Source organism: Tyto alba, unplaced genomic scaffold, assembly GCF_018691265.1.
Source record: "Tyto alba isolate M040663 unplaced genomic scaffold, T.alba_DEE_v4.0 Super-Scaffold_13, whole genome shotgun sequence".
In the NCBI taxonomy this organism is placed as follows: Eukaryota; Metazoa; Chordata; class Aves; order Strigiformes; family Tytonidae; genus Tyto; species Tyto alba.
Genome location: NW_024881275.1, coordinates 31575831 through 31602754, shown reverse-complemented (window position 1 = coordinate 31602754; position 26924 = coordinate 31575831). Strand labels below are relative to the sequence as shown.

The 26924-nt window shown below is 36.8% G+C and overlaps 1 protein-coding gene across 6 annotated transcripts in view; it reads right to left on the bottom strand.

The window, feature by feature from the left end:
* Positions 1 to 26924, bottom strand: part of TRPM3 (transient receptor potential cation channel subfamily M member 3) — a 288168-nt gene that overhangs the window by 94798 nt on the left and 166446 nt on the right. For all 6 annotated transcript variants that reach the window (XR_004409582.2, XR_004409581.2, XM_033010188.2 and 3 more), the window contains exon 7: positions 7303 to 7477. Coding sequence is in view for 4 of the 6 variants with exons in the window: in XM_033010188.2 (XP_032866079.1) it covers positions 7303 to 7477 (175 nt within the window). In the remaining 2 variants the exon portion in view is untranslated. The remainder of the gene's footprint in view (positions 1 to 7302; positions 7478 to 26924) is intronic.

Genomic DNA, 26924 nt, shown 5'->3' with positions numbered 1-26924 from the left:
TACTCCGTAGGAATCTATAACTGTTAGAAGGTATCAGATCAAAGTTTCCAATTGTGTAACCCAGCTGGAACAAAATCAAACTGTGCCAAGCTATTAAAGGCTAAATCTATGATGCATACACCAAATCCAATGCATTTAAAACAAGTAAATTCACATACTACTGTGAGCAAAATAGCTGGGAGTTGCAGGTGGGGTGATGATTTATCCACTATACAAACACAACCACATTTGTTACACATACAACTTCAGCACACACTTCCTAAAATCACAGACTCCTAATTTTAGAGTTGGTGGAAAAGAGGTGTCTCCTTGAGCACTGTGATTAGGTGTAACCTAGAACACAGGAGATTCCCATCCACTGACTTGGGAACAGTATGTTCAGCAGCCTCTGTCATGGATTATGAACCTCATATGCATAAAACTCCATAGGCATAAACCTGCCCACTTTACCAGACTGAAACTCTGATTGTGACTTCCTTCAAAGTCAGCATACTCTCACCCTAGGAAAACTGGATAGTGTCAGGTGGAGCTAGAATTCTTATCATCTTTCTTCTAGGCTTCAGTTCAGAAAATACTTTCCAACATACCAATAATGTACTGTCTGGGGAAATTTGATGGCATGATTTCCTGAATTCCACTTAATATGCCACAGAAACAGAACTGCAGGTAACTTGCTCCTGCCTAAATGAAATGTCCTACAAAAGGATAATTTAACCTGTTATTTTATTTCATTCCCCACATATTTCAACTCTGTTCATTCATTCCCTAAATACCTAGGATAAGCCCATTTTCCTACCAGTCCAGGTATCCAACTATTTTTTTTTTTTCCCCCCAGGGGAACTGGATTGCTGATGGAATTTAGATACCTACTGTCAAAAATTTGGCATCTAAAGTAGAACTATATACATCTACATTTAGTTTCAGGAAAAAAAAATGTACTCATAATTGTTGCTAAGAGTGATTTTATGTACGTATGTATGTATGTATGTATGTATTTATTTATTTATTTATTCATTTATTTTAAGAAGATGCCAACATGAGTTTTGATGCATCAGATTATCAGAACTGACCTGTATGGCCTTATCACAGGAAAAAAGGGAGAAAGATGCCTTGGATGCATCAGCACAGGCCACTTAAAAAAATTGACAAAGTAAATAAAATGACATTCTATTTCTGTTCAAGATAGGCTGAAAGATTAAACAGCAAAGCAGAACACCCTTTACTGCTTTGGCTGAGGAAGAAGAGACAGATGACAGCATTTTGGCATCCTCCCTCCTCAGAAAAAAATTGTTTTTTAAGTAAAGCCTAATACTTGAGTAGATAATACACATTCCACTCAGTAAAATTACAGCCTTTCAAACTCATGGCATACAATTTTGTAGTGAACATTGGAGAGGAACTGAAAGATCTGGTGCACATCCAGCCCCTTCAATTATTTAGTCTTTTTTCACCATGGATTTTTAGTACTGAAATCATACAATGTACTAGATATTTATAAAGATTATGCTCTAACCTGATTTAAAAATGCAAGTTCATTACAGATTTTTTAAAACTTATTGATATCAAAATGTTTTGAAATTCTCTGAATGAAACAAATCAATGGACTGCACATAACCTGCTTCTAACTTTTCATTTGTGAATTATTTTTTTTTTTACAATTCTTTTTATTCAGGGTAAATAAAATATATCCATAAAATATCAGTGTGATGTGAAAACTATTCCCTGCCCTCCTTTATGAGAAGCTTAGGGAATTTTCTGTTTTAATTATGATTTGCACTTCAGACAATCACACCATATGTAAGAAACACAACCAGAGGCTCTGCTGATACTTTCTTTCATTGGAATTACAAATAAGACACAGTTCTGCAACTTTGCGGGACTGAGTATATTTCTTATACTTTTAAAATCCACACATTTTGCATAACATTGTTATGAGAAGAGACAGAAAATAGAAGTATTTATTCCTTCATTCTGTTCTCAAACAGGGATAATTTCTGGGTGCTTTTATGAGGAATCAGCTTTACTTGCACATCTTTATTGGTGGTTCTCCACCATTTTTCCCTGACTGTGTTTGTTAAATGGTTGTCCCTTCACCAAAAGGGAGATGATTGTATTTCAACAAAGAAATGACCTTCTTCTACTCAGCTTTTGATTTGCAAAGTGCTTTGTTCCAAGAGAAAGGTAATGGTATCAAAATAAGCAATGTGAAAACAATCTCACAAAATAATTCAGATCAGTACTCATGATCCCCCATGATGTGTTAGACACCCTGGGGGATGCAGAAGACACATCATACCTACATTATGATCCCTTTTGCTCAAAGTCAAAAATTCCTATATTTTTCCTATTAGAAAAGAGATTCAAGTAATATACTTCAGTTATGAAGCCTAAAAACTATGCCACAGTGAATGCAAAGACAGATCAATCCAAAGGCAATCTTTAATGATTCTCACATGAGGAAGCTCATTTAGAGCACAGAGGATGGTTTATGCTTCCTTGTGAACATTAGGCAAGAAGTACATTTTTATGGCATTGAATTGAAGTCCTTAAGGGTCTCATGCTTGTAGGAGTAGAACTGATGGAGTAGTTAATAAGTTATAAACTCAGCTTGGAGAATGCATTCGAATATTACAAGTCATTTCCCATTCTGTAAGGAAATATTTGTCTAAGAAGTGACATAGTTTTAACCTAATATTTCACTTTTCTCATTTTAAATTCAGCATTTAATTAAAAAAAATCTCTGAGGATTAAAAACTACTGAATGATCCTATAAATAGTTGCAGTTTACAGCTGTTTTACTTCCAGCTCATGCTTTTATGTCAGACAATGAAATGAGAAGGCATCCTTGATTATACAGTCAAAAAATATTTCAGCTTTACATGGAGGAGAATTATTAACAACTAGTATATTCATTTAGGGCTTAGTAGAGACTAAATTTGTGTGTTTATGATTGATCTTATGGTCTTAGCCCTCAATGTTGTTCAACACATTTTCAACTTCTAAGTAAATGAGAAATTATGTGCTTCAGAGCCTAGAGAACCTGACCTTTAAATTGGTGACAGTAGTGATGAGCCATCAAATAATTCTTTCAACTCACCACATGGGGAAGGTTGCATTTAAGACACCTTCTCATTTAGGTTATCCAGTGTACATAGCTTGTTTGCCATTAAGATGTAAAAAGGTATTGGGATCTCACTCAGCTTCTTACCTAGACTTTTATTGCCTTGTAGCAAAATGTAGCCACCTTGCACATTCTTAATACTCTGTTCCAGACTTTTCAGACCAAGGCAATATGTAGTCCCTGATATTAAAGTTATGGCAAACTTTAAAAAATGCCACCTGTGTAAATTCTACATATCTGATATTCATAATGCTGAAACCTCAGATCAGTGGGAAACCACGTATCTATCTGTCTTGTCTTCCCTCTGGAACTTCAGTGAGAGAGATGAGCTGAGATGATGAGATGAGATGAGATGAGACGATGAGATGAGATGAGATGAGATACTGAAGCCTCAAAACTTATTTAGTTCCAGTGACATCTTTACTTCAAGGCATGCTTCCTAGTTCCTTCTGACCTGTTCTTGGTACATCACACAGGTGCAGGCGGCACCTCCTGTGCAGGCAGTGCTGGCACAGCTCTCTGTGTTGTGCTGGCAGCCTCATTCCACTGTGGCTCAGTGAAGTCTTGCTTACAGATACAATATGCACCCAAAGACTGCCCTAGGTGAGTGAAATCTCTGCCTTTCCATGAGGAAAGCCTATAATCAGGCCTTAAAAGTAAGGCAGATTCAAGCTTCTTGTCCTGCCTTTTCAAGGATGCACATACATTGACATGGCAAAGGGGTTCTGCACTTCGATTAATGTAAAAGATCATTCCTTTTTCTGCTATGTGAAATCAGTTAGGAAGGATAAATAACAAGGAGGGAAGAAAAGCACAACACAGTTCTGTGAAACCCAATACAAAAGGACCTACTGGGCAGATATGCAATTGTATTAAGGATCTGTCTGAGAGGACAGATTGGTGCCACACTGATCGAAACTCATGCAGAGAGCTGTATTCTGTCCTCTTTCACCTTCAGACATAGTTCTTTTCCCCCTGGAAACAAAGTTTCCAGCAAACAAAAACTCATAGCAGTGCTTAGTACGTATATATACACATTATTGTGTGTAGAAAATTAATCCATAGTGGTCTGCAATAGGTGAGAATAAGACACTGAAAAAGCAGCATGATAATACCGACATGCAAGTACTGAGTCTGTTGCTGCCATGAATGATGTGGTTTTTGAATGATTTAGATCAAATAGCCAGTGCATAGATGTTGGAAGATATGCTGTGTCTTGGAGAAGACCCTAATTTGCAGCTAGCAGCCACAATTAAAACAGAGTTTTGACTTTACAGTCTGACTGCACAGAGGACTGCAGAATTAAATCCTGCATGCAAGTTGGAAGTGTTACATCGATGAAGAGTCTAATAGACACAGTTTTGTATAACCTACTTAGATTCCATCCAAAAAAAATGAAAATGAAAAAGCTAGTAGCTGAACTCTGTTAATGTGCCAATTATTCAGTATTCTCCTCAAATTGCTAAGCGCTATTCAAAAGTAAGTTACAAAGGGGGAAAAGTACCCAATTTGTATCTGAAGTCTAATGTATTTGGGTAAAGCATTTTTATGAATATAAATAATAATGGTGTCTCACTTGTGGTATTCTTAAAAATATTATTCCATTTGACACTGATGTTTTCTGAAGCAGGGAGAACACACAGGAACTCCCACTAGGTAGCTTTACAAATTTCATATATTGTGCATTCAATTCAGTGCAAAGGGAACAGGGAAAAAAAAAATCTATGCTATTTGATAATATTGCAGGCATCACCTGGAATAGCAACATCACAGAAAGAATACCCATAGTAAGGGAGAATAATAGCTTTCACAAAGCCATACTTGAGCATCTCAGGTAAGAAATGACTTGCTTGTTCTGCCTCTAGTGATTCTATCACTTGTCTTTCTTACAGGCAGGAGTATGTGATAATGTAATAGAATCATATACTCATAGAATGGTTTAGGTTGAAAGGGACCTTTAAAGATCATCCTAGTTCCAACCCTGCTGACATAGGCAGGGTCATCTTTCACTAGCCCAGGTTGCTCAAAGCCCCATCCAACCTGGCCTTGAACACCTCCAGGTATGGGACATCCACAGCTTCCCTGGGCAACCTGTTCCAGTGTCTCACCACCCCTCATCATAAAGAGTTTCTTCCTAATGCCCAACGCAAATCTACCCTCTTTCAATTTAAAAACATTTCCCCTTGTTCTGTCACTACAGGCCCTTGTAAAAAGTCTATCTCTCTAAGAAGCTCCATTTATATATTGAAATAAATTGCATTCATTCTCTTCTTGCTATTCTTTTTCGTGATGTCATCATAACACAGACAAGGTAGATGGAAACTTTAGAAGTACATAGCAAATAAAGGGATAAAACATGTTTGAGTAAGGTTATGTTAAATGTGTTAACAGTGAGGTCACTGCAAACAGAGAAACAACTTCTCAAAGATTCAGAGGAAACCTGGCACATTCAGATCTATCTCAGATGCAGCACTGGACTATGCATTGAACCTGAATATAAAATGGATTTAAGTATTTGTGGAAAACTATCTCATTCTCAGTAGGATTTTTAGGTTAAGTAAGTCATAACCACACTTCTTTTTAGACAAATTAATAGTGTTTGGTCTAGAGCTCAGTGTTAATGGAGTTATGTTTTATTATTTGCATAACTGTTGTAGGTGTGAATTTGTATCTTCGCATATTCTAACATACACTAAAATGAGTCTCTTCCCAGTGAATCCTGATCGGAAAATTACTGCAGCTACTTAGAGAAAAAACATGAAATAGCTATTAACTATTAGAATCTGAGGGGGGTTTAGTTTCACTTTTACGTTTTATTCTCAAGTTAGTAAATCCTCCCTTATTTGTTATTTCCCACTCTGAGCAGCAGACTCTGGGTTCTGCTTTGGGAGCTTCTGGGGACAAGTTTCACAGTCATTGTACAACACCTGGAAACCCTCTGGGGGTGCCTGCTGCTGCCAGGTAGGCATGAGGTAAGGGCAGCCACAAGGGTGTGGGCCTGAGAAAGCTCCAGAATTTTCTAATGAACGTGATGGGCAGCCCCTGACTTAAGGTGCCTGTAACCTTATTTGCAATTGATCCCTTATTAGGGAGGGTCAAGCAGCCATCAGCTGGTGCTCAGGAGAGGTCTGTGTAAGAACAGGACCAAGAGAACAGCCACCAGATGCAGCAGCTTGCGCAAAAGGATGCAAAGAAAAGATGCCCCCCAAAGGGAAGGCATAAAGAAAATTGAACCAGGCTCTTTTCAGTGGTGGCCAGTGGTTGGGCCAGAGGCAGTGGGCACCAGCTGAAACACAGGAGGTTCCCTCTGAACACTAGGAAACACTTTTTTTTTTTTTTTTTTAAAACTGTGGGGTGCACAGACACAGGTTCCCAAAGAGGTTGTAGAGTTTACATCTTTAGAGATATTCTAAAGCCATCTGGACATGGTCCTGGGCAACTGGCTCTGATTGAGAAGAGGTGTTGGACCAGATGACCTCCAAAGGTCCCTTCCAACCTCAACTGTTCTGTGATTCCACGGTTGATTACATATTTTTTGAGGTAGAGGAGAAGAGCAAAGACTATTAAAGACTTGGGAATTCAGTAATAATATGCAATTTGGAATTTACGAAGCATGCTTACAGTCTGATTCAACAGAAACAAGCTTGAATATTCTATACAGAAAGCTAAATACAATCCTTGCTTCACCTTGAGTCTGCAAAGAAAGGTGGGACAGCACAAACACAGATCAGTGCACAAGCAGTTGTGTGAATATAGGTGGGTGTACACATTCATGCCCAATAGGCAAGGCAGATACAAACTAGATCATATGAAATGAAGCCTGAAGACAGCAGTACACTATATTATGATACAGCATAGCTAAGCCAGTGAAAATAATTCCCTGTGCCCTTTGACTTAATCACTTGACCTGCAACTGCAAGTTACCATACAATGTACTTGTCAGTGTGTTACATGTCATGGCAAGTAACTATATCATAAAGTTTCTACACCTCTGTTTCATTCTGTAGACTTCCCTTAATTTTTCTGGATACCTTCAATATTTCACCCATATCAATGATGGAAACAGCCATGTGAGAAAGGTACTGCTTTTGCACTATATTGCTAATAATTTCCTGGGCTCTATCTTGCCATCAAATTGAACCTGTGGATGGAGAAATACCACACACTAGGGAATGACTTACCCTCCTTCTTCAGAGTATTTGTGACCAAAGGCAAGGATGTCAGATGCCCGACCGCTGCCATCGCATATCACAACGGGAACAGGAGGAGTGTCTCGGAGGTACTCCAGAACAATAGAGATAACATTGGGACCTCCTTCCACAATAAGGGCCACCACTGGAACCCCTTGACCAATTCCTGGAGGAAAAAAAAAGAAACAAACAAAAAACCCAAACAAAAAAGAAAAGGAACAAAAAATGCGAAGCCAGTAAAGAAAACAAAACATAACAGAAGACAGAAGAAAAAAAAAAAGACTGAAATTACTGCACTGTGACTACACAGTGTTATGTTAGAGAAAATGGCATTCAGAAAATCATAGATTTTAAGCACAGAAGGGAGCAGTGTGGTCATCTCAACAGTTCCACTGCATAAACCAGGATTTTCTAGAATTATCTTCTGTTTTAAATACAATAGTTATGGTTGGAATATATCATGACTTTTTAAAAATATCTAATCTTGGTTTGAAAGCACAGAGATGCTACCATCATTCTTCCTAACGTGTTCAGAGGCATGACTTTGTAGCTTGCTTGTAATCAAGATTTTGCATGGTGTCAGTCTCAAATCATTTGGTCTTCCAGTAGTTTTGCTTTCTGTTTTTAAATCCCCTCTATGATATTTTTGTTGCTGTATTAGTTGCTTTTTAAGATTGCAGTTGGGTAGCCCTTTAACCTTCCCTTTGATAAACTAAACACATTCTGTTACAAGTTAATGCAATAATTGTTTTACAATTCTACTCAGTCTCACAGTTTTTCTCTGAATTTTCCAAATTTTGCAGCATATTCCTTGATTTTCAGACCCCACACTGGGGACATTGCTCCAGAGAGAGCTGGACTAGTACTGAAACAGAGGAGAAACATCTTCAATACCTGTGGTATAATTAGACAGAAGACCTCTGCAAAAGTTGCAGCACAGACTTTGCCAGGGAAGTCTTATGGATTTAGAGAAAGGCATCTGACACCAGGCTGGTGTTAGCCTGACTGAAAAAGCTTGTATGGCTGTCTCTTCTTGACAAGTTGAGACTGGCAACATTCAAAAGGACTAGGAGAGTAGAACTTGTTGCACATTTTCTATTAGCAACTTTTTTTGTCAACAGAAAGACTTTTTTCTTTTAAAATAACTTTTCCTAAGAAAAACTATATGCATTTTGCACTAAATTTTGACATTATGCTGAAAAATAAAGAGTGCCCCCAACTGTTAATAGTTGGCTTGGGAAAAATTGCATGAACCCAGGCAACAGCAAGTTTTAATGTGACTGCCTCAAGTTTCCATTTAGAGGGGATTCAGTCTACAGAAGCAAAGGTAGGCCTGTGAGACTGGAACATTAATCTGGTTAGACCCTCTGGAAACGTTCACAAATAAAATTATTTTTGATAGTTAAAAAAGCTTTTAAGGATTGGAATTACTGTCAAAAAATGAATAAACCCCCCCAGTTCTTATATGCAACAGTAAAATATTGCAAGCACCTCCTGAACCACTTTACAAGCAAACACTGTTTCCTGGAGAGACTCTCAGCTTGCTTTGTTATGCCTGTATCTACTGTCAGTTTGTGGCTCTTTGTTAAGAAAACTACAAACAGAATTATGAATTCCAGTATAATGAAACTGAGTAAGAAGGGTAGAATATAGCAAGGTGATTAACAGAATGATTTGCACAGAGCTCACTAGTTAATTTTTTAATCAATAATAAGGACTTCCCTTAATTGCTGCTCTAACTAAACATTAAATTCTTTTGGTGGTTAAGTTATTTTCAAAGGTCTTAGTGGAAAAGCAGTGTTAGGGAATGGAGTTAAATGAGAAAGGAAAATTAAGAACTTTGCTTAAAAAGAGTGAATTATAAATCTGATGGGTTAATCTGTCCCACATGTATGTCCATTAACATTAAGGGATTTAATCTAAGGATGAATTTTGTTTGGAAAATTTGCATTGTTTACCTACATTAATTTTAATCATGTTTAAAATTGCAGCTCTTGAAAGTGCATTCTAGATGTTAGCAATAAAAAAATATTTTTTTCTGAGAATCTTATAAGTAATATGGTTTTATTCCCATATCAGTATGTGTAATATGATACATCTGGTTGCAGTTGAGCATGCAGCAGAGAACCTCATGTCACAAGTCTGCCCAGTCTTTCCTTTGCTACTAGGTGACAAAAGGAATATTGTTTATGACCGTATCTAATACAATAATATTTTTTTTTGTAAGAAAGTTGCTATCAGAAGATGAATAAATCCAAATTCTTCTTGTGGAATAGTTTTCTTTATGATATTTCCCAATATAACCACATAGTGGCTGACGAGAGACTCTCTTCAGTTAAAATCTTAATGCAGAATTGGAAGGAGATATTTTATCATTTAATTTCTAGTGGTCTGCTTAATGTCATGTTACAAAGTTTTTTAAACTTTCTATCAGTATTTGCTGCTTCTTGTGTTGATTTTCTTTATACTGCACTATATAGCCAATACTTTCAGCACTTTTAGTTCTACTGATAGTTTTTTTAAGATATGAGCTCTCTGTAGTTGAATAAGGATTTTCCTCCACTGTTCTTGTTTCAGTCATCCTTGCTCAAAAGACGGATCACAGTGGAGATCTAACATCAACTCTGACTAGGAGGCCCACAACTCTCTGAAATCTTACAACAGCATTCCTCTTCAGCAGTGTAGTATTTTCCTCTGGAACCACACCAGTGGTGTGTTTAAAAGCTTGAATCTAACATTTACTAAAGGTGGTCTTTTGTAAAGTATTTGCTACAATGCCATATAAGAAATTGTTAGCAAAGCTAAGTGCACATATTTGAAATTATATAATTAACTAATGGGTAGAATTGCGTGTGGAACTGTAGTACTAATGAAGTTTCTTGAAGAATTTACCCTGATCCTATCATTATTAGTGACTTCAAAACAAGAAGTAGAACTGGTACTGACATCTACTAGTAAGATAATATTAAGAAGTATTCTCAGTAATGAGTCAAATTGGGTCTGGATGACATTAAGGATTAAGTAATAGAAATGGAAAAAGTTCACAGTGCAAGATACGAAGTGATTTACTTGGTGATTAATAATTCTGCTGTAAACTAGGAACTCATTAGGAAGAACTGGTAGAAAAGAGAAGGGTATGATCCAGCTGATCACAGGAGAACTGAGACTTCGGTGTAGCAAAATCATGAAGAAGGCAGGTATGATCCTGTAATACACAGAGTAAAGCATTTTCAGTAGGAAATATGGGCACATCAGTGCAAGCCACTCATGAAATTCAATGCAAAATACTGTCTGTAGCTGTGCTCATCCATGTTCAAAAAGAACAAACTGGAATGAATGGAGGAAAAAGCCACAAGGAGTATATGGAGAATCAAGATTTCATCTTACAGGACAAGATTAGATGAGTTTGGCTTATCTTCCTTAGCAAATTGAAGGGTGAAAGACAGTATGTTTGAATAACCCCATGACAATCAGAACCTTGGCAATGAATAGTTTTACATGGAGTTCAGAAGATTTCTGGCTATTGGAGCAGTGAAGTCCTCACAGCATTCTAGTAAGACTATAAGAGAAAAACTTTCTCAGTTTGGAGTGATGCTCAATAATCATTATAGATGCAGCCACCTTATGTCTCTCAAACTGTTCCTAAAGCAGGTTCCTTCAGTCTACTGGAAGTTTGTTCAGTCTTGGTGTATTCTGCTAGATAGTGATCAGCTATATAATTCTAATAATATAAATAATGATGGTTAGTCTACACAGATGAACCATTTTTGCCTTTTTTGGGCTAATGAATTGGCCATTTGAAAGCATTTCTAAAATTCCTCTTGTATGCTCTTTCTTTCCTTTTGTTTTTAATTTTTTAAACTGCTATAGGCACAACAGTTGCATGGCATATAACAGTTCTCTGCAAGTGTTCCAATTGTGTTTCACTGTAGTTAATCAGATGGCATTTTTTCTCTTCCCTGATCCTGAAAAAACAGATCCAGCATGAAAATAATCCTCTAATTTGAGGCTAGTAAAACAAAACAATTTCTCTTCAAATCCACTCTTTAGTGAAACTTTGTAGCTTTGAGTTTAAAAAACCAAACTGCTCATGTAAACCTTAATATATCATATACTACTAAGTTCCAAACTGAAATGCAAATCTTTCGGTTATTCTGGTAGATTTCTTTGTGAAATAGAAAAGATTTAAAATACAAAGTTAATTTCTACATCTTATTTTCCTTTTGGAAATCCTCCCTGAATTTCAGCAAATAGCTTTCTTTTTTTTTCTTGTAATTTTCATTGTTCCCCATAATTTTGGTTCAGAAAAATACATTGTTTCTTCAGTTTGGAGGGAAAATTAGAAAATACATTTCTGGAACTTGATATAACATTTTAAAATCAGTTAATAATACTTCATTGATATTTCTTCTGAGTACAACCACTTCTGGTTTTCAGGAAAGCTCTCTAGATTACAGTTGTCTGAATTCTAATGTTATGAGCTTTTCCAGATTTATGATGTTTAATTTTTGAGCAGTGATGGTATCCACAGCGTGTGAGAGGAAGTCCATAGACATGGGAAAAAGTCATGTCTGCTTGACTACCTTAAAATTTGAAAAGGAGCGTAAGTGGGAATTATTACATTCTCAGTTCTCTATAATGTTCTAAATCACATATGATTTATTTATGACATTATATTAGTTTCAGAATAAAAGTTTAGCTATTTATACCAAAGAAGTCTGCATCTCAATAATTCTCAGGCAAAACACAGAGCAGATTTGAATGAAACTTCTACATTGATACCAAAAATCCTGGATGAATCTTTGCTGCTAAATATTAGGAATTTGAAAATGAATGCAGAGCGTCTGTTGAAAAATTTCAGTGGATAGGAAGACATTGACTGAGTAATCCTGATTAGATGGAAACACTGTATTTGCTAACAATTTTGCATCTATGAAATTGAGATCTGATGATGCCTTTTACTGTAACACTGGACCAATTTGAAAAATGTTGACATGTGATGCTCATAAAACAGAACCTCTGACTTTGGGAAAAGTGTAGCTGATGGACTTCTCTTTAACTGGTAATAAAAATATTTGTCCCTCTAAATCTCTGTATCTCCTTAGAAATGCAAGAGTCAGGAATTCTCTGTAAGACCACTATTTCACTTCGTGCATGCACATGATACAAAAGTCTGCAAAGAAGGGGCTGGAGATGCCTGATATATCCACAGGGAGCCTCTTGTTTCAGCCAGTTTATTCCAAAGGATAATGTCAGGCTGGGAGGCAAGATGCTAAATCTGAAGGTAATACACTCCTTACAAAGCCAAGGACATAATCATTATAAAAAAGAGTTTCTTGCTTGAGCTGAGAATGTCAAAAGGAAGCAATACTGAGATAAAACCATACTGATGAAAAATTGGACTACAGTACTGGGGTTGCTGTCTCCTAGCACACATCCAGAAGGCAGGAACTTTGTGCTAAGCATTAAAATGGACAGCCCAATAGATCAACAAGCAAGAAGTTTCCCCTTCATATTTTTTCTGGAATTTGCCACAGAATTGCCCTAGTCTGGGAAAAACTAAGGATAGCACTCTTCTTGCTGGTCTGCCTCCAACAACACTGCTGTTTTTCATAAGTACTCTAAGTATACAACCTTAGAAATTGTGTTTCATATTTTATTAACCGGAAAGAGAGTAACAATAATATACTCCACTGAAATGTTGTCTGTTCTGAAATTGCAGATAACACTTACCAGTATAGGATAATGTATTATTATTATTATCAGGAAAGACTCTGAGTCACTGGTGGTGCTTTCCAAATATAGAAGAAGACCAATTCATTTTCAGATGTACATAATTTTTCTGTTTCTTAGAAGGCAGTAAATGACATGTTTCTCAGGGATTTTTAAAATCCTTTGTTGAGAAGGACTCATTCTCTTTTAAATTCAAGTTAATTATTTTTAAATATCTGAAAAATTATGGTGTTTTCCAGACATCTGATAATTAGATGGAAGATTTATTTTTAAATTTACTCAGTTTATTATTTTTTCAGCATTTATAGGATGAGTTTTGATTTAATCAAATCCTTTTCCTTTTGGAAGATGGAAAAATCTTATTGTCTAGCAGTATATATGCAGACTTCAGAATAGCTGGGAATGCTAACTATTGTGTAGACTTATGTTTCAAGTTGGTAAAGGTCTGATCCCAAAATCAAAGATCTTCCTATTTAAGAATGGTCTCAGAATTTTTGTTCTGTGGTACTGAAAACAGTTTATAAGTAAGAGAGGAGATTTTTTTATTTTCTCAGATTTTTAAAGGAAATATTCAGCTTGTATTCAAGAGCAGGTACAGGTGAAACATCTCACACAAACCTGCATATTACTATTTCTCATTTAATAAGGTCTCCATCTCACATATTGAAGTCTTAGCATTCCTGCTATAAATGCAAAAAAACAGGTAGTCTCTCATGACTTAATTAATAAAATACAGATAAAAGAGTGGGTTTATTTTCATTTGATATACTGATTCATCCAAAAAGAGTAAGAAATAGTACCAAAGACCTGGGAGTTAAAATAAGTTTTCTGAGGCTCATCACTATCTTAATTTCTAGAACAGTAAGTTGTATTTGGTGCATTTCAATAAGCATAGATTTATGCAGGGTAGACTAGATTGCTATGTGTTTCACAGTGTCAGCTATTGTGAAAATTGTTGGTGCAATACTGTAAATTGGACAGGAATATTGTACAAAAGATTTAAAGAGTCAACCTAAAACTTTATTACTGTGTAATTGCCTTTGTGGCCAGCAACAGAGCCAGTGAGAGACTTTCTGGCAATTTTGTTTCCAGGAATGTATGTACATACCAGAACATTTGTCTGATATGCACCAGTGGCAACTTGTAGGCCTTCATGTTGTTATACAGAAAAATAATCCCATTTTCCCCTTGACACAGTGGTAGTGCACGAATATGTAAGTTAAAACAATAAACTAGAATAAATGAATAAATTTTAAAATGGAAGAAAAACTGCAGAATAACTGCAGAAAAACTGCATAATGTCTGTGCTGTGTGAAAGGGAATTTTAAAAGTCTACTGTGCTTTGCAGAAGCCCTACCTTGTTTTTCCAGTTCTTGGAAAAACATGAATATTTTATACAGTGAGTATATTTATAAATAATCTATAACTGTCTTAAATTATTACTAATTATTTTTATGAAGAGCTAAACATGAGCTACCCATTTTTTTAATAGACCAACAAGTGAATAAAATGCCTAATTTACTACAAAATGCATTTACTACTCATGTTTTTAAGTATGCATATAAGAGTAACTGGGAAATATCAGTATGTTGTGTACTATTTCTAAGTTCACCCCTGAGATCAGGACAAATAGAACTGAGAGGCTCTTGCTCACTATCCCTGACAGAAATGTCTCTGATTTCTGCATCCTAACACTGGGTGATGGCAGGTGCACCTGAGCTCATTTTCTGCTGGCTACCTTTGCTCCTTCATCAGGTCAGACATACTGATGCCTGTTCCCTTACATTAATTTTCTTTTTCTACATGGAAATTTTGGCTGGAGAGTTTTGTAATTATTTGAATTGGTTTGGGATGTTTGGGACCACCGGAGGAGTTAACTGCACAGCAGCTGGCACAGAAGTGTCATACAACTGCAAATCTATGTCATATCTCCCATACAAGGTGCAGCTCCAGAGCAAGTTCTTCAGAAGCTGGATGCAATGGAATAACTTAAGGCTTATGGTGCACGTAAGACAGAGTCACCATGGACATACACAGTGAGTCCAAACTGTCCCAAAGGGTGGGGAGGGTAAGCCTCCACAAACCTGCACACCATATATGTGCAGTAGGTCTTTTCTTAATGAGGCACACACTGCTCATCTGTGCAGTGTGGAAAGAGGCTTCTCATTCTTCCTAGAAATCCTGAACCTACTGCAGGCATGTACAGAGATGTATGTATAAGGCAACAACGAGCTGGAATGTCTCACCAGTTCTTCATGAAAGCAGGTATATTTGCATAAACAAGGGGCCTCTACAGTTTTTCACAGCACCACCCTCCAGGTCCACAGGTTATTAAACTTTCCTGGACCTAGATGTAGTGTGGATGGTGGGGTACGTAATTAGCAGGTTTCTCCACTGGTCATCAGGTCACAGGCTGTTGAGTGCTCATCTGAGATAGTGAGATAATGGACTCTTAGCAGTAGAAAGTTTCTATGACAGCCTTTAGATTTGTTTCAGGCCTCTAACTTGTGTATGTCCTGAAAAAGGTCCACCATTTCTGGACAACAGCTACCTTTCTACATGCAAAATTCTTTCAGAACAATGGCTTTTGTAAGGGGTAAACTCAATGCTCTATTAGTGGCTGACAGATACAGTCATAAAATAGACATCCAAAATAAATCAACAAATATATAAATATTAGTGTGCCTGCAAATGTTTGCAAATGCACAGTGCACTCAAAGGCATGTACATAAACAATATTGCACAGGTTGTTTAGAACAAATGCCCCATAGGTTTCCTGAAAGTAAAGCCTTTATATTCTTTCATGTGCAGAAGTAAAATTAATTTGCATGCAAAGCCAAGTAATTTTAAGCTTTTTCCTGTCACATACAATTTTACATAATGAGGACCTCTGTTTCTTCTAGATTTTCCTCCCTTCCTGGACTGCTTTATGGAGAAAATTTTAGGTAGTTTTTTTCTTTTTTTTTTTTAAAAATGGAAAATACCCCTTTATTATAAGGAATGAATCACCAGGCTTTCCTAAAGATATTATGAAAAAATTCTATCTGACCTTTGCTCTTATAACTAAGTGCCTGTTAATCTGGACCACTGCTTCCTTTGCACATATGACTTCAGGAACTTTGTGTTATCTGTACCTCTAGAGTTAAAAACTCCCTGAGCTCCGGGGTTGTTTCAGAAACCAGGGTAAAACAAGTAGGAATATGTTTCCTTTTAGCATACGAAAGGTAATGATCCTTCCCCTTACAGACATGATATTCATGATATACATTCACATGGGACTGTATAATATGATGATCAAAACAAGAAATTTTGTAAATACAAGTTTTTAGCAACTTGGCCTTGAAGTAAAACCTGGGTTCAGAAGTTTATTTAATGTTAACACAAATGCACTCTGAACACACTTACTATGACTCCATTACCAATAGATATCTTGATACTTGCTTTAATTTGGTAAATTCTAACCAGTGCATCTTGGTTTGGTTTTCTTTGATTGTTACAAATGTTTTGGATATATAACAGTTGAAATAAAACTGCACTGCATTTGAATGCCAGGCGAATGAATATTTACTAAATCAAAATTAAAAATGAATAAAAAGTTCAAGAAATTATGAATTTATACATGTGATTTTACTAACTAGGAATAGAAACACCAAAACCACCCTTGCACTTGTGGGTCTCTAATCCTAACGCAAGTGCCAGTGTAACAAATCCTTAACTGCATCAAACAGAAGACAGATACAGGCTATTTATTCAACAGATAAGTTTATAGTTCAGGACTTTTCAATGAAAGGATGGTTTATTAGTGGCATTTAGTGGAAAATCACATTTAACTCTCAATGGAAAACTGATAAAGTGTTGTGAAGCTGAACAAAAATGTTCATGTGCTTACAAGTTCTGGAAGTTTTTCAAGTACATTTTAATAAAATCTGATCTTAGTTTTAACCTAAATATGTGAGATGAACTATGATTTTTAAGTGGAAAGCAACAATACCCATTAATCATTCATATTTGAACCAGGACAAAATAGCATATATTTCTGAGTTTTTGAAGTTCAAGGCTTACAGTGTCTTGAAACTCAAGTTGTAACTTGAGGGTTCTGGGAACTTAAAGAAAACCAAAGAAAGTCCTTTGCTCAAGAAGTCTGCCCTAAAAGTCTAACTTCCAGGCCATTGCTATTTTTCATGGGGCTAGCAGAGTATGTAGCAGCGTGTTGCATCAGCAAAGGCTGGAAAAAACACATCACATAAAACTTGTGGCTTTCAGAAGTGTTTTGGTCCAAGTGTTTGCACAGCATTTGGATATCCTAGTGAGAGGTACTTACACAGAATGGATAAACACTTAAATATACTCTGGAATTTTAATAAACAAAAGCGTGAGCTTAAAAATTAGAGGAAAGTAATTTTTAATTTCTGAAGTAATAAGTGCCTTACAGTAATACAGAGTCAACTGATATTTCTTGCTAGTTGTTAATAGTGTCTAACCACAGGGTAAGTGCTACTTAAATGATTTAAAATGGTATTGGATTTACAACAGTCTTTAAAAGGTCTGCCCACACAAATGTGTCTGCTTCACCTCTGGATACCTACGTGGTATTGCCTATGGTCCCAACTGCCTCAGAAAGGCTGAGAACAGAGAACATCCTGAAATAATCCAGATCCTTCCTATTAGGCTACACTGAAATAATATTACAGCTTTTTTTTTTTTTTTTTTTTTTTCTCCAGGCTATTTTTTTCAGCCTTCAGGCCCTTTTGGAAACACCTCCTGATGCATATGAAACAATTTTGGCTAAAACATCAATATCAGTATCAATCAGATAAGATCACTTGCATACAAAATAGATCTGCTTTCTCCAGCTCTGCAAATCACAGCTGTAGTATGTTTGCCACCAGAACAATTACATTATTAACTACTAAGTGAACATGACTGGAAAAAAGGGAATGTGGCTTGCCTTCACATTATGATGGAGAGGGATACTGGGTCTTATTACCCAGGGAGACAGGAACATCCCCCAGATGCCACAACCAGCTCAAACTCAGTTTCACATAGCTGTACTTACAGTCAGATCTCCCTTTTCCTAACCCGATCTCCAGTATTTTCACCAGAGCAGAACCACTTACTATTTATTCCAGATATCGCAAAGATAAGGCAGGTATTTCTTTTAATCCTTGAAAAGACTGTTCAGTAATAAGAGCAGGAAAAAACCAAACCAAACCAAACCAAACAAAAAAACCCCAAATGGAGCCCAAATTCATTCTACCCTCTTCTGAACAACTTTAACAGTTTTATATTTTCATAAATTAAGTGCAACTTCCACATGTTTGGAGGCTCATTACATGCTCTATGTCTAGAGAGATCGAAGTGACCTGGTAAGCCAATACAACAAATCCTAAGTATATTTGCTATCTTTCTCAAATTCACAGAACTAAAGGATTATGTGTAACAGAATGACACAGAACAACTACTAATAAAGGAAAGCTCACAACCATTGGACTTACTTTTGCTTCCCAATTTATGACTTTTCTATAATAGGCTCATTGAATCTCACTTGCTATAATTTCATTTTTCATGCTTCCCAACCACACTTTAAAATTACTATTCTAAATTTTATGTTGTTTAGTTTTATTGTTTCCTTCATAGTTTGCATTCATTCCCCTTGTTCCTCATGTTATCGTCACTTCTATCCTGCATTCTCATCTTTCTAATTTCTTTTTTGGTATCCCAATCATACTTTCAACTCCTTTCTGTCTCCTTGTGTCTAATCCATAATGCTCTTTTATCTCCTCTATTTTTAATTCTGCGCTTTACTAACAGTACGATCACATTTCATTTGTCCCACCCTGTTTTCCTTTCTCTTCTGTCTCGTCTCAGTACTTTCACTCTAATTTTTATTTGTTCAGTGCTCCTTCCTCATCCATCTAAATCTACTTAGTGATGTATCTACTATCCTACCAGATGTGGCATTGACAGACAAATCTGTGGACCTGACACTTGGACCATATCTTCATTTAATATTGGTCTGATCCTAAAAACTTCTCCACAGGACATTAAGGATGGTAAAAAAAAAACCCAAAACCCTGATGAAAAATTTGTGATACCTTCTTTTGATTTTCATACCTGTCTTTGCAAAAGGACAAAGTTTAGAGAGTCCTCAGAACAGGCAAGACATGGGATGTCTATGTAAGATTAAACCCTGGGATCTGTGAGCCTCACAAGCCAGTAACAACCAACTTGGATACTTTCTACAGGATGACAATATATTGTTCAAAGTTGGAACTTCAAGTTCAAAGACAGAGGCACAAGAATCTTCATGGATTTCAGTCACAACTTACCCTATCTGTCCTAGTAGTCAACTGCTTATTAGGCCAGTACTACAGGATCTAACTTGTTTCACTCTTCTTGGAGCTCATCAGCTATAGGTAATGGCCTAAGAGACTTGGGAGCAACTACAATTTCAGTAATATTCACACTGTCTAATCTTCCTTGGTACTTTCCCTGGTTCTCTTTGGATATGAGCACTACCACGTATTGTAGCCAGCACTTCAGAAAGTTATCATGGTAACATGACCAACTTCTACACTGCCTTTATTTACATATTGTGGAGCTTTTCCTTTTAGTACTTTGCATATTTGTCAACACATTGGAGACTATATAATCTCAGAAAATTATCCCTCCTCTCTCAACAGCTCTAGAAAACTACAACAGGTGAGACACAGAACAGAAATTTTATTAAAAAGGATTCACCTAAAATAATCTGTTTCTTAGTTTTATGGCTTTGTTCTGATTTTTATAGTGAATTCAATACATCTGAAATGTCTAATCATTACAGAGCTGAAATGACTGATGTACTTTTTCCTTGTATATCAATCATATGAAAACACTGAAGTTTTTGACAAACTAATCTGTTGAACATCAAGTCCATGAGGCAAATTTATGGGTCCACTTGCACTCAGTCAATTGTGTATTTACCCGTGCTTCAAGAACAACTTTTAAACTGCGTGTGCTTTCTCAGCCCTTTTTGAGATGATATTTTTGTCTGCAATGCCTGATCCACAAACATCACAATGCTTTTGATGAAGAAGGCCCAAGTTAATTAACAAAATCTGACATAAGTCAAGCTTCAAACAGGTCTGAGTTTTACTCAGACTTCACAGAAGTCAACCTTGCAGCAGGCTTCCTCTCCTAGAAAGAAGTCAGTGCCTACATCTTCCTACCTATGTAGTTATGAAAATGCACCCAGGGCTGCACAGAATATGAAGGAAAAATCTGAAACAAATGAGAATTCCAATGTATTTGATGATGGTGCAATGGTCAGAGAAGATGCCAATGATGACAGTTGAACGTCCCTTTGCCTTCCCAGCCCCCTTCATATATTCTCAGGCATAGGATGACAAAGGGAAGTCCACGGGTCACATGAACAGAAACTGTCGACATATTACCCTGTCCAAACTGCCTTCTCTACCCAATCAAATCATCCAAATTCATCCATCATTTCCTTCCTCAGAGGTAACTTTTTCTCATACCCATACCAAAACTCAACTACATTCACCAACTCTAGAAGAAGGATTAAATACAAGGACAGAGGTACCAATGCCGGTGGTCTGTCTGTTTTCAAACAGCATACTGTAGAGATAGAGCAAACCTTCAGCACCAAACAGCATGTTAAGAATAAGAACAATTGCAGATTGATTATAAATAGTAATATTCAACAGTAAGCCCTATGTGGCCTAGGAGACAATTCTTCCAGAAATGTATTAAAAGAAGAGTAAGAACAATACAAGGTGGACCTACACAACCTAAACATTTGATGTGATAATCTTTCTAAGAAATACCAACATGCTTCAGTGCATGCAACTGACTGAGCAGTGATGAGTGATTCTTGGGCAAAATCCACACAGGCTTGTTTGAGGGGTTCTTCTCTTTTTTTTTGAGGGAAATAAAACCAAAACCACTGAGATCTCTATAGTTTCTAGGAAAGAGGACAAGGCACCAGCCCTTAATAAAACTGTGGTGCAGAATATGTATTTTTTTCTATTGTTTTCACATGCTGCAGAGAAGATGAAGCACAATGGAGATAACACTTAAGGTGTTAGTGTTGCAGCAGGAGAGGAGGAGATGAAAAACAGTCTTGAGGCTCACTATGTACAGCTGCTGTGGCAACTTTAACATAAATGGACATTTAGCTTTAACATAAATGTACACCTTGTTCTTCAAAGCCTTGTGACGGTCAGCCTATTCCAGAAGGGTAGCCAACTGTATGCAGGTGAATCCCTTCTGATCTAATGTGGGTAGCCCACATTTGCTTAGAAGAATAAGAATTTTTGTCCATTTTCTGGATCTGTAAGCTTCAAAAATGCTGAAAGAGTGCCTTTGTTAAAGGAGTTTATAAAAGATACAAAATAAACCAAACTACTCAGAACATTCTGATTTTTTGATGGAGTCTACTTGCAATTAAACATGCATTGACTTCTTATCTTCTGGGTTAACATTCTGGTTTCAAATATGGCTTTGGTTACGTATCCTCATTTTTACCTAATTTTTCGGTCTTCTGGAAAACAAATTGCTAAAATCTCAAAAAGGACTTTATTTTTATTGCATAACTGTTCCTGAAGAAGGTGATAGCTAGTTTTATGAAGAATATTTTCATAGTGAAAAATGTCCTCCACCCTCATCAGCAAAGGCTGGACTCCTGTTGTCTAGGTAACATTAAATATCCTTGTTAAGTTCATTTCTTGTGATAGTGAAGTCCTTTTACCTCATAGCTACTCTTTCATTCTCTGAGGTTATGTCTCATACTATAAAATGGCAGAAATCTAAATTGGCCAAGCTGACAAACAAATGAGCCTCTTTTAAATCATGAGAGCAAACATTAGATCTTTTTACATTTTACTCTGTGATGATAGCTGTTAACCATAATTTGAAAACCTCTGCCTTACTGGTTGGACTTCACCTATTTCCAAAGCAAATTTTAAGCATGTCAGATAATACAGAGAACACAAAATTCTGGCAGTATGCTGATCAAAATTTAAATCTTTTGGTCGATGACGCTTTCAATATAAGAAAGATGTCTGGATTTAAAAGAAAAATGTAATTATCACATGATGAATATGTTTTCAAGGCCATTTGTCAGATTTGCATCATACTAAAGCTTATTCTGCCCTTCTAATAACTGCTACTGAAAGCATACTACTCCTTTCTAACACATGCCAAACACAAATTTTATTACTGATACAAATATGCTGATACATGCAAGACAAAGAAAATGACTGCATGTTTCCCAGAACAGTTACGCATACAGAAGAACATGTTGTGTGTGCTACGCTGTGCTATGCTATGCTATGCTGTCACATCCAGATTTCGATTCTGCTGACAGATAATTATGGATGTTCTTCTAAAGAAAAACTTACAACATTTCTAATTAATTCACAACCTCTTTCATTCAAATTTAAAACTTTATGTAGGCTATGCGTGATCATCCTATGCGTATAAATAGTTTGTGTCCTTGTGTCTCTCCACTGCTCTAGTAAGATCATTCATATGAAGGAAAGTAGACATTTGTGAAGGAAGTGCTTGGCGGTCATGATGTAACCTCTTTAAGGATTTGAGAATATTTTAGTTTGTAGCAATTAAGTTAATAGCAACAACTATACCACATGAACTGAAGGCCTTAGTGCAAACAGGAGGAATGAAACGCATATTATAAAAATGAAAACAGGAGTGCAGAGCCAAAAGGTGGAAACTTTAGGCAGGATTTTTGCTGATTCTGTAAGTACTGGTAAAGGGTCTTTTTATGTAATATGAAGTAGTTCTAGACTACACTTGTTAATGAGAAAGCATTGATTTGGATAATCACAAAATGGGTGAAACACATCACATGTCAACCTATTGGAGTGACTTTGCCTGCAAGTGATTAACAGTCTTCAGATCAAACTTATTAGCTGAGTTGCTACACTGGCAAGTATTCTAGTCTAACTATCTGTGGAGTGTCAGGAATTAATATTTTATGACTTGTAACTTCCCACATACATTTTATAGACAGATTTCTTTTGTGTTTCTAATTGGAGGTAAGACTGATGTACTTATTCTGTTACTCAGCAAAGTTCTGCAGAATTGGTTACGATGTACACCTTAGCAAATGACCAGGCCATTCTAGCACACTAAATGCTTTATTAGTGACTAAGAATGTCACAACTGGAGAATTTGCAATAGCTCATCTCTAGTAATTAGATGTTTAATTTCTTTCCTTTCTTTGTTTACAGATTACATCACCTGGTGATACATTAAGTTCTCTTTCTGTACTGGCTACTAGTATTTTCCAAGGAAGGCAAAAAAAAAGACTAGCTGTACTATCACTTCTTGTGGGATCATAAGATATTAATTTCTAATCTGATGCCAATACCAGTTTCTGGTGAAAATTGTTCTATGTCTTTTATTTTAAACAGTTTCTTTTGAAACATTTATTTGCACCATTGTGACTCATTGGAAAGAAGATGTAAGTATACATTAATTGGGAAAAAGCAGCTGCAAAGGGGACAAAAAATCTACCATGTGCAGAAGGCTTCCCAAGCATCAGGGAGAGGAGGAAATGTATTCTGTGTTGGATTCTAGGAAAGAAAATAAATTCTCAACATTTTAGAGGATACATTGATCCCTATTCCTTCTGAATAAAATTGAGTGTTGAAACATGACTTTAGAATGATTTTAATCAAGGAATACTGTAGATGACAGGAGCTTGAGGGATGCACAAGAATTTTAGAAAAAGAATAATTAAATGCTAGGTCTACAATATCATGTCAGACTATTGCCTGAGGATGAATGCCTGATGACTTCTAGTTATCCTTGTAGTTAATTGGACAACATTTTTTTAACTTCAAAGTTATTTCAGAGCTCAAAGACAATAAGGACTTGTGTGATTTGGGGGAAAATTAAGTCCACGCTTGAAAAATTCTGCATAAATTGCCATTTTTTGGTGTTCATTCTTGCAAAAGTATTCCGACAAGGTAAATTACTCAACTGTTCAGAGCAAAACTTGTAGCTTTTGTTCTAATTAGGTAAATAGATCCTTATGCCATAGACCCGGGTTACAGTGGATGCCAACCTGAATGTGATCCCACAGCATGCTCTCAGTGCACATAAGGAAACCCATGCACTTGTGCTGTGTTAGAAAAATGTGTCAGTAGTGAGTTTTCATCCCACCCCTACTCTGTTTATCACTAGTGGGGCTTCATCCGAAGTACTGGATTCAGGTTTGGGCTGTCCACTTCAAGAAGGATGAGGAGAAATTTGAGCATCCAGAGAAAAGCTGCTAAGGTACATAGTGGCCTAGACCATATGTCTAAAGAGGAAAGTTTGAGACAGCAAGGCTTGTTTAACTTTTTGAAAATAAATCTAAGTTATAATCTAGTACCTGCCTACAGCTACCTGCAGGGGTGCTAAAAAGGTGTTAGGGCCATACTCTTCTTACTACAGCCAGGTCCTATGAAGGGAAAACAGCCATAAATAATGGTTTGGGAGCTCCAGATCAGACACTGATGGTGGGGAAAGTTTCCAAACATTTTGCTGGAGCCCATATAAGTGGCTGAATATCCATTACTGGAGGTTTTCAGATTTGGCTAAACAAAACTACAGACAAGTTTATCTAGCATTGACAATAGTCCACTCTGAGGGGAGACTCAGCCTGGGGACCTTCAGAAGTCTGTTCCAACCCATATGAAACCTATCATTCTACGAATAGCTGTGAATCCTCTTGTGTTCAAGGCAGTGAGACAGAGTTTAGTACTATGAGCACTTCCAGAAGCAGTGAATCAGAAATCAGTAAACTGGCAGCAGTGAACTACGTCAGCCTGACATGCTGTAGATCCCTGCATGCCAAGAAAGCATATAAGCATAGCATCATAGCTGGAAACACAGCTGCAGTCCACTTTACTGTATCTCTGAAAAATCACACCTTTGGAGCTAGGACATTTTATTGCATTTAAAATCTCTGTACAGTTGTCATGAAAACATTCTGCTCATTAATGCAATATTTTTGGAATAGGAGGAACTAAATTATTTTTAACTCCACATTTCAATATAAAAATTTTTACATGAACTGTTGAATTAACCATGTAATGCTGTACAAATAAACCATATGGCAGAGATGGTCACAAAGATATTTTTCCTTCCCTACAGAGCACACCTTAAAGTGATCTCCCTGTTTTTAAATTCCTGCAAAAAGTCCAGGACTCAAATGTTTGTGTGAATTGGAAACCAGAAACATTTCTGATCAGATCACTTTCAGTATTTTCTTTTGATCGTGAAACAGTTTTAGAAAAGTTCATCTTACTTTCAAAATTTCTTATTACAAAATGATGCACCTTGAAACTTCTTGACTTTGAGACAACTTGTGGCTCACTGCAAGAGATTGTTGCTGGGCTGTGTTAAAATAGCCTTTACTTGTGAAAATAAGGAAGACCTGCCCTGAGCATTGAAGCACCAAACTGACCTCTACCTAAATCCACTACTGAGTGTCTGTGTCCTGAACCTGCAGACTCAGAATGACCCACAAATGCAACAGTACTCTCTGCTTGCCTGGAAAGTATATTTTAATTTATGGATATTTGCTGTGGACACAATAAGAGCTATGGAAGTGGTAAAAGCTAAAAACGTGGAGTGGAAACAGAGTATTCAATGAAATTTTTTCTCTAGTGTTCCTAGAGAGCATAAGGCAAGCTTTTTATTATTACTATTTAATAGTACACTCATTCAGGAAATTAGACACTACCGAATGACTGAGAGTGATTCCATATTCGGAAAAAAACCAGCCAAGTCTTTCAGAATTATCTGGCATACTTAATGAACAGATTTAATCTTAAATTTTATAAAAAAGATTGCCACTATCCTAATCTATTTGAAGGTAATACCATTTTCTGTGTCTTTAATAGGCAAGCATGAACTTGAAGTTTCCCTTTGTGTATAGTGTGGGATCCCAAACATCCAGTGGAGCTATCACTGCACTAGAGAAATATACAGTTGAAGCAAAGCAATTGAGAAAAAATGACAAGCCTAGCATGTAAAAGTCAGGCAGGCTTAAAAATAAGAATAAAATCTGCTTTCAGCACTATTGTCCAGGGACAGGCTGTGAAATAAGAAGTCACCAACTGTTTACTACTTCCTAAATCTGTTCTGTTTTCTATCCCTCTGCTCTTTTGTTTGGCGATTAACTGAAAACTCTACTTTTTCCTGCCTCTCCAACAGACAAAAGTCTGATGCTGTCAGTGTCTTCCCTCACTTCATGTGCTCACTACTGGAAAATGGTAAGTAAGGACACACATGAATGGCTGCACACACTCCTGTTTGCATGAAGGTCGCTCTGCAGCAGCACCCCTGCATGTACAGGGCCAAGGAGCTCCATTGCTCTGCTAGGAATGAGGGTAAGGCAAGGCACCAAAAAGTGGCCATCTGTTTGGCTGACCCAACAGGGCAGGTGGTCCTTCTTCTATCCATATGGTCACCTTCCTATTAACTAGAGGCTGGGCAGGACTCAGTCACCTTTTAAAACAAAGGAAAACAAAACGAGGCAGAAACATTATGGATGTGTCTGCACCAAGACAGAAATCTTAACAGGAACCTTCCTTCCCAGCAGTTCTCTCACATTTCTATTTTTAAGCACTGTTGTGACACCCCAGTGTTTTTGTGTTAATAAGAGAGAGAGACTTGTGAGGTAGAGGTTCAACAACAGAGAGACTCTATCACAGAGAAAAGGGAAAAGGAAGATACATACTCCTGAGGGGTGGGAGCAGGGGGCTGCAGTGGAAAACCAGAAAAGAGAAATCCTTCATATTTTGTAGGTGTTTGAAGAGGTCAGGCAAGCATTTGACTTGAACCACCGAAGTTTGGAGGTT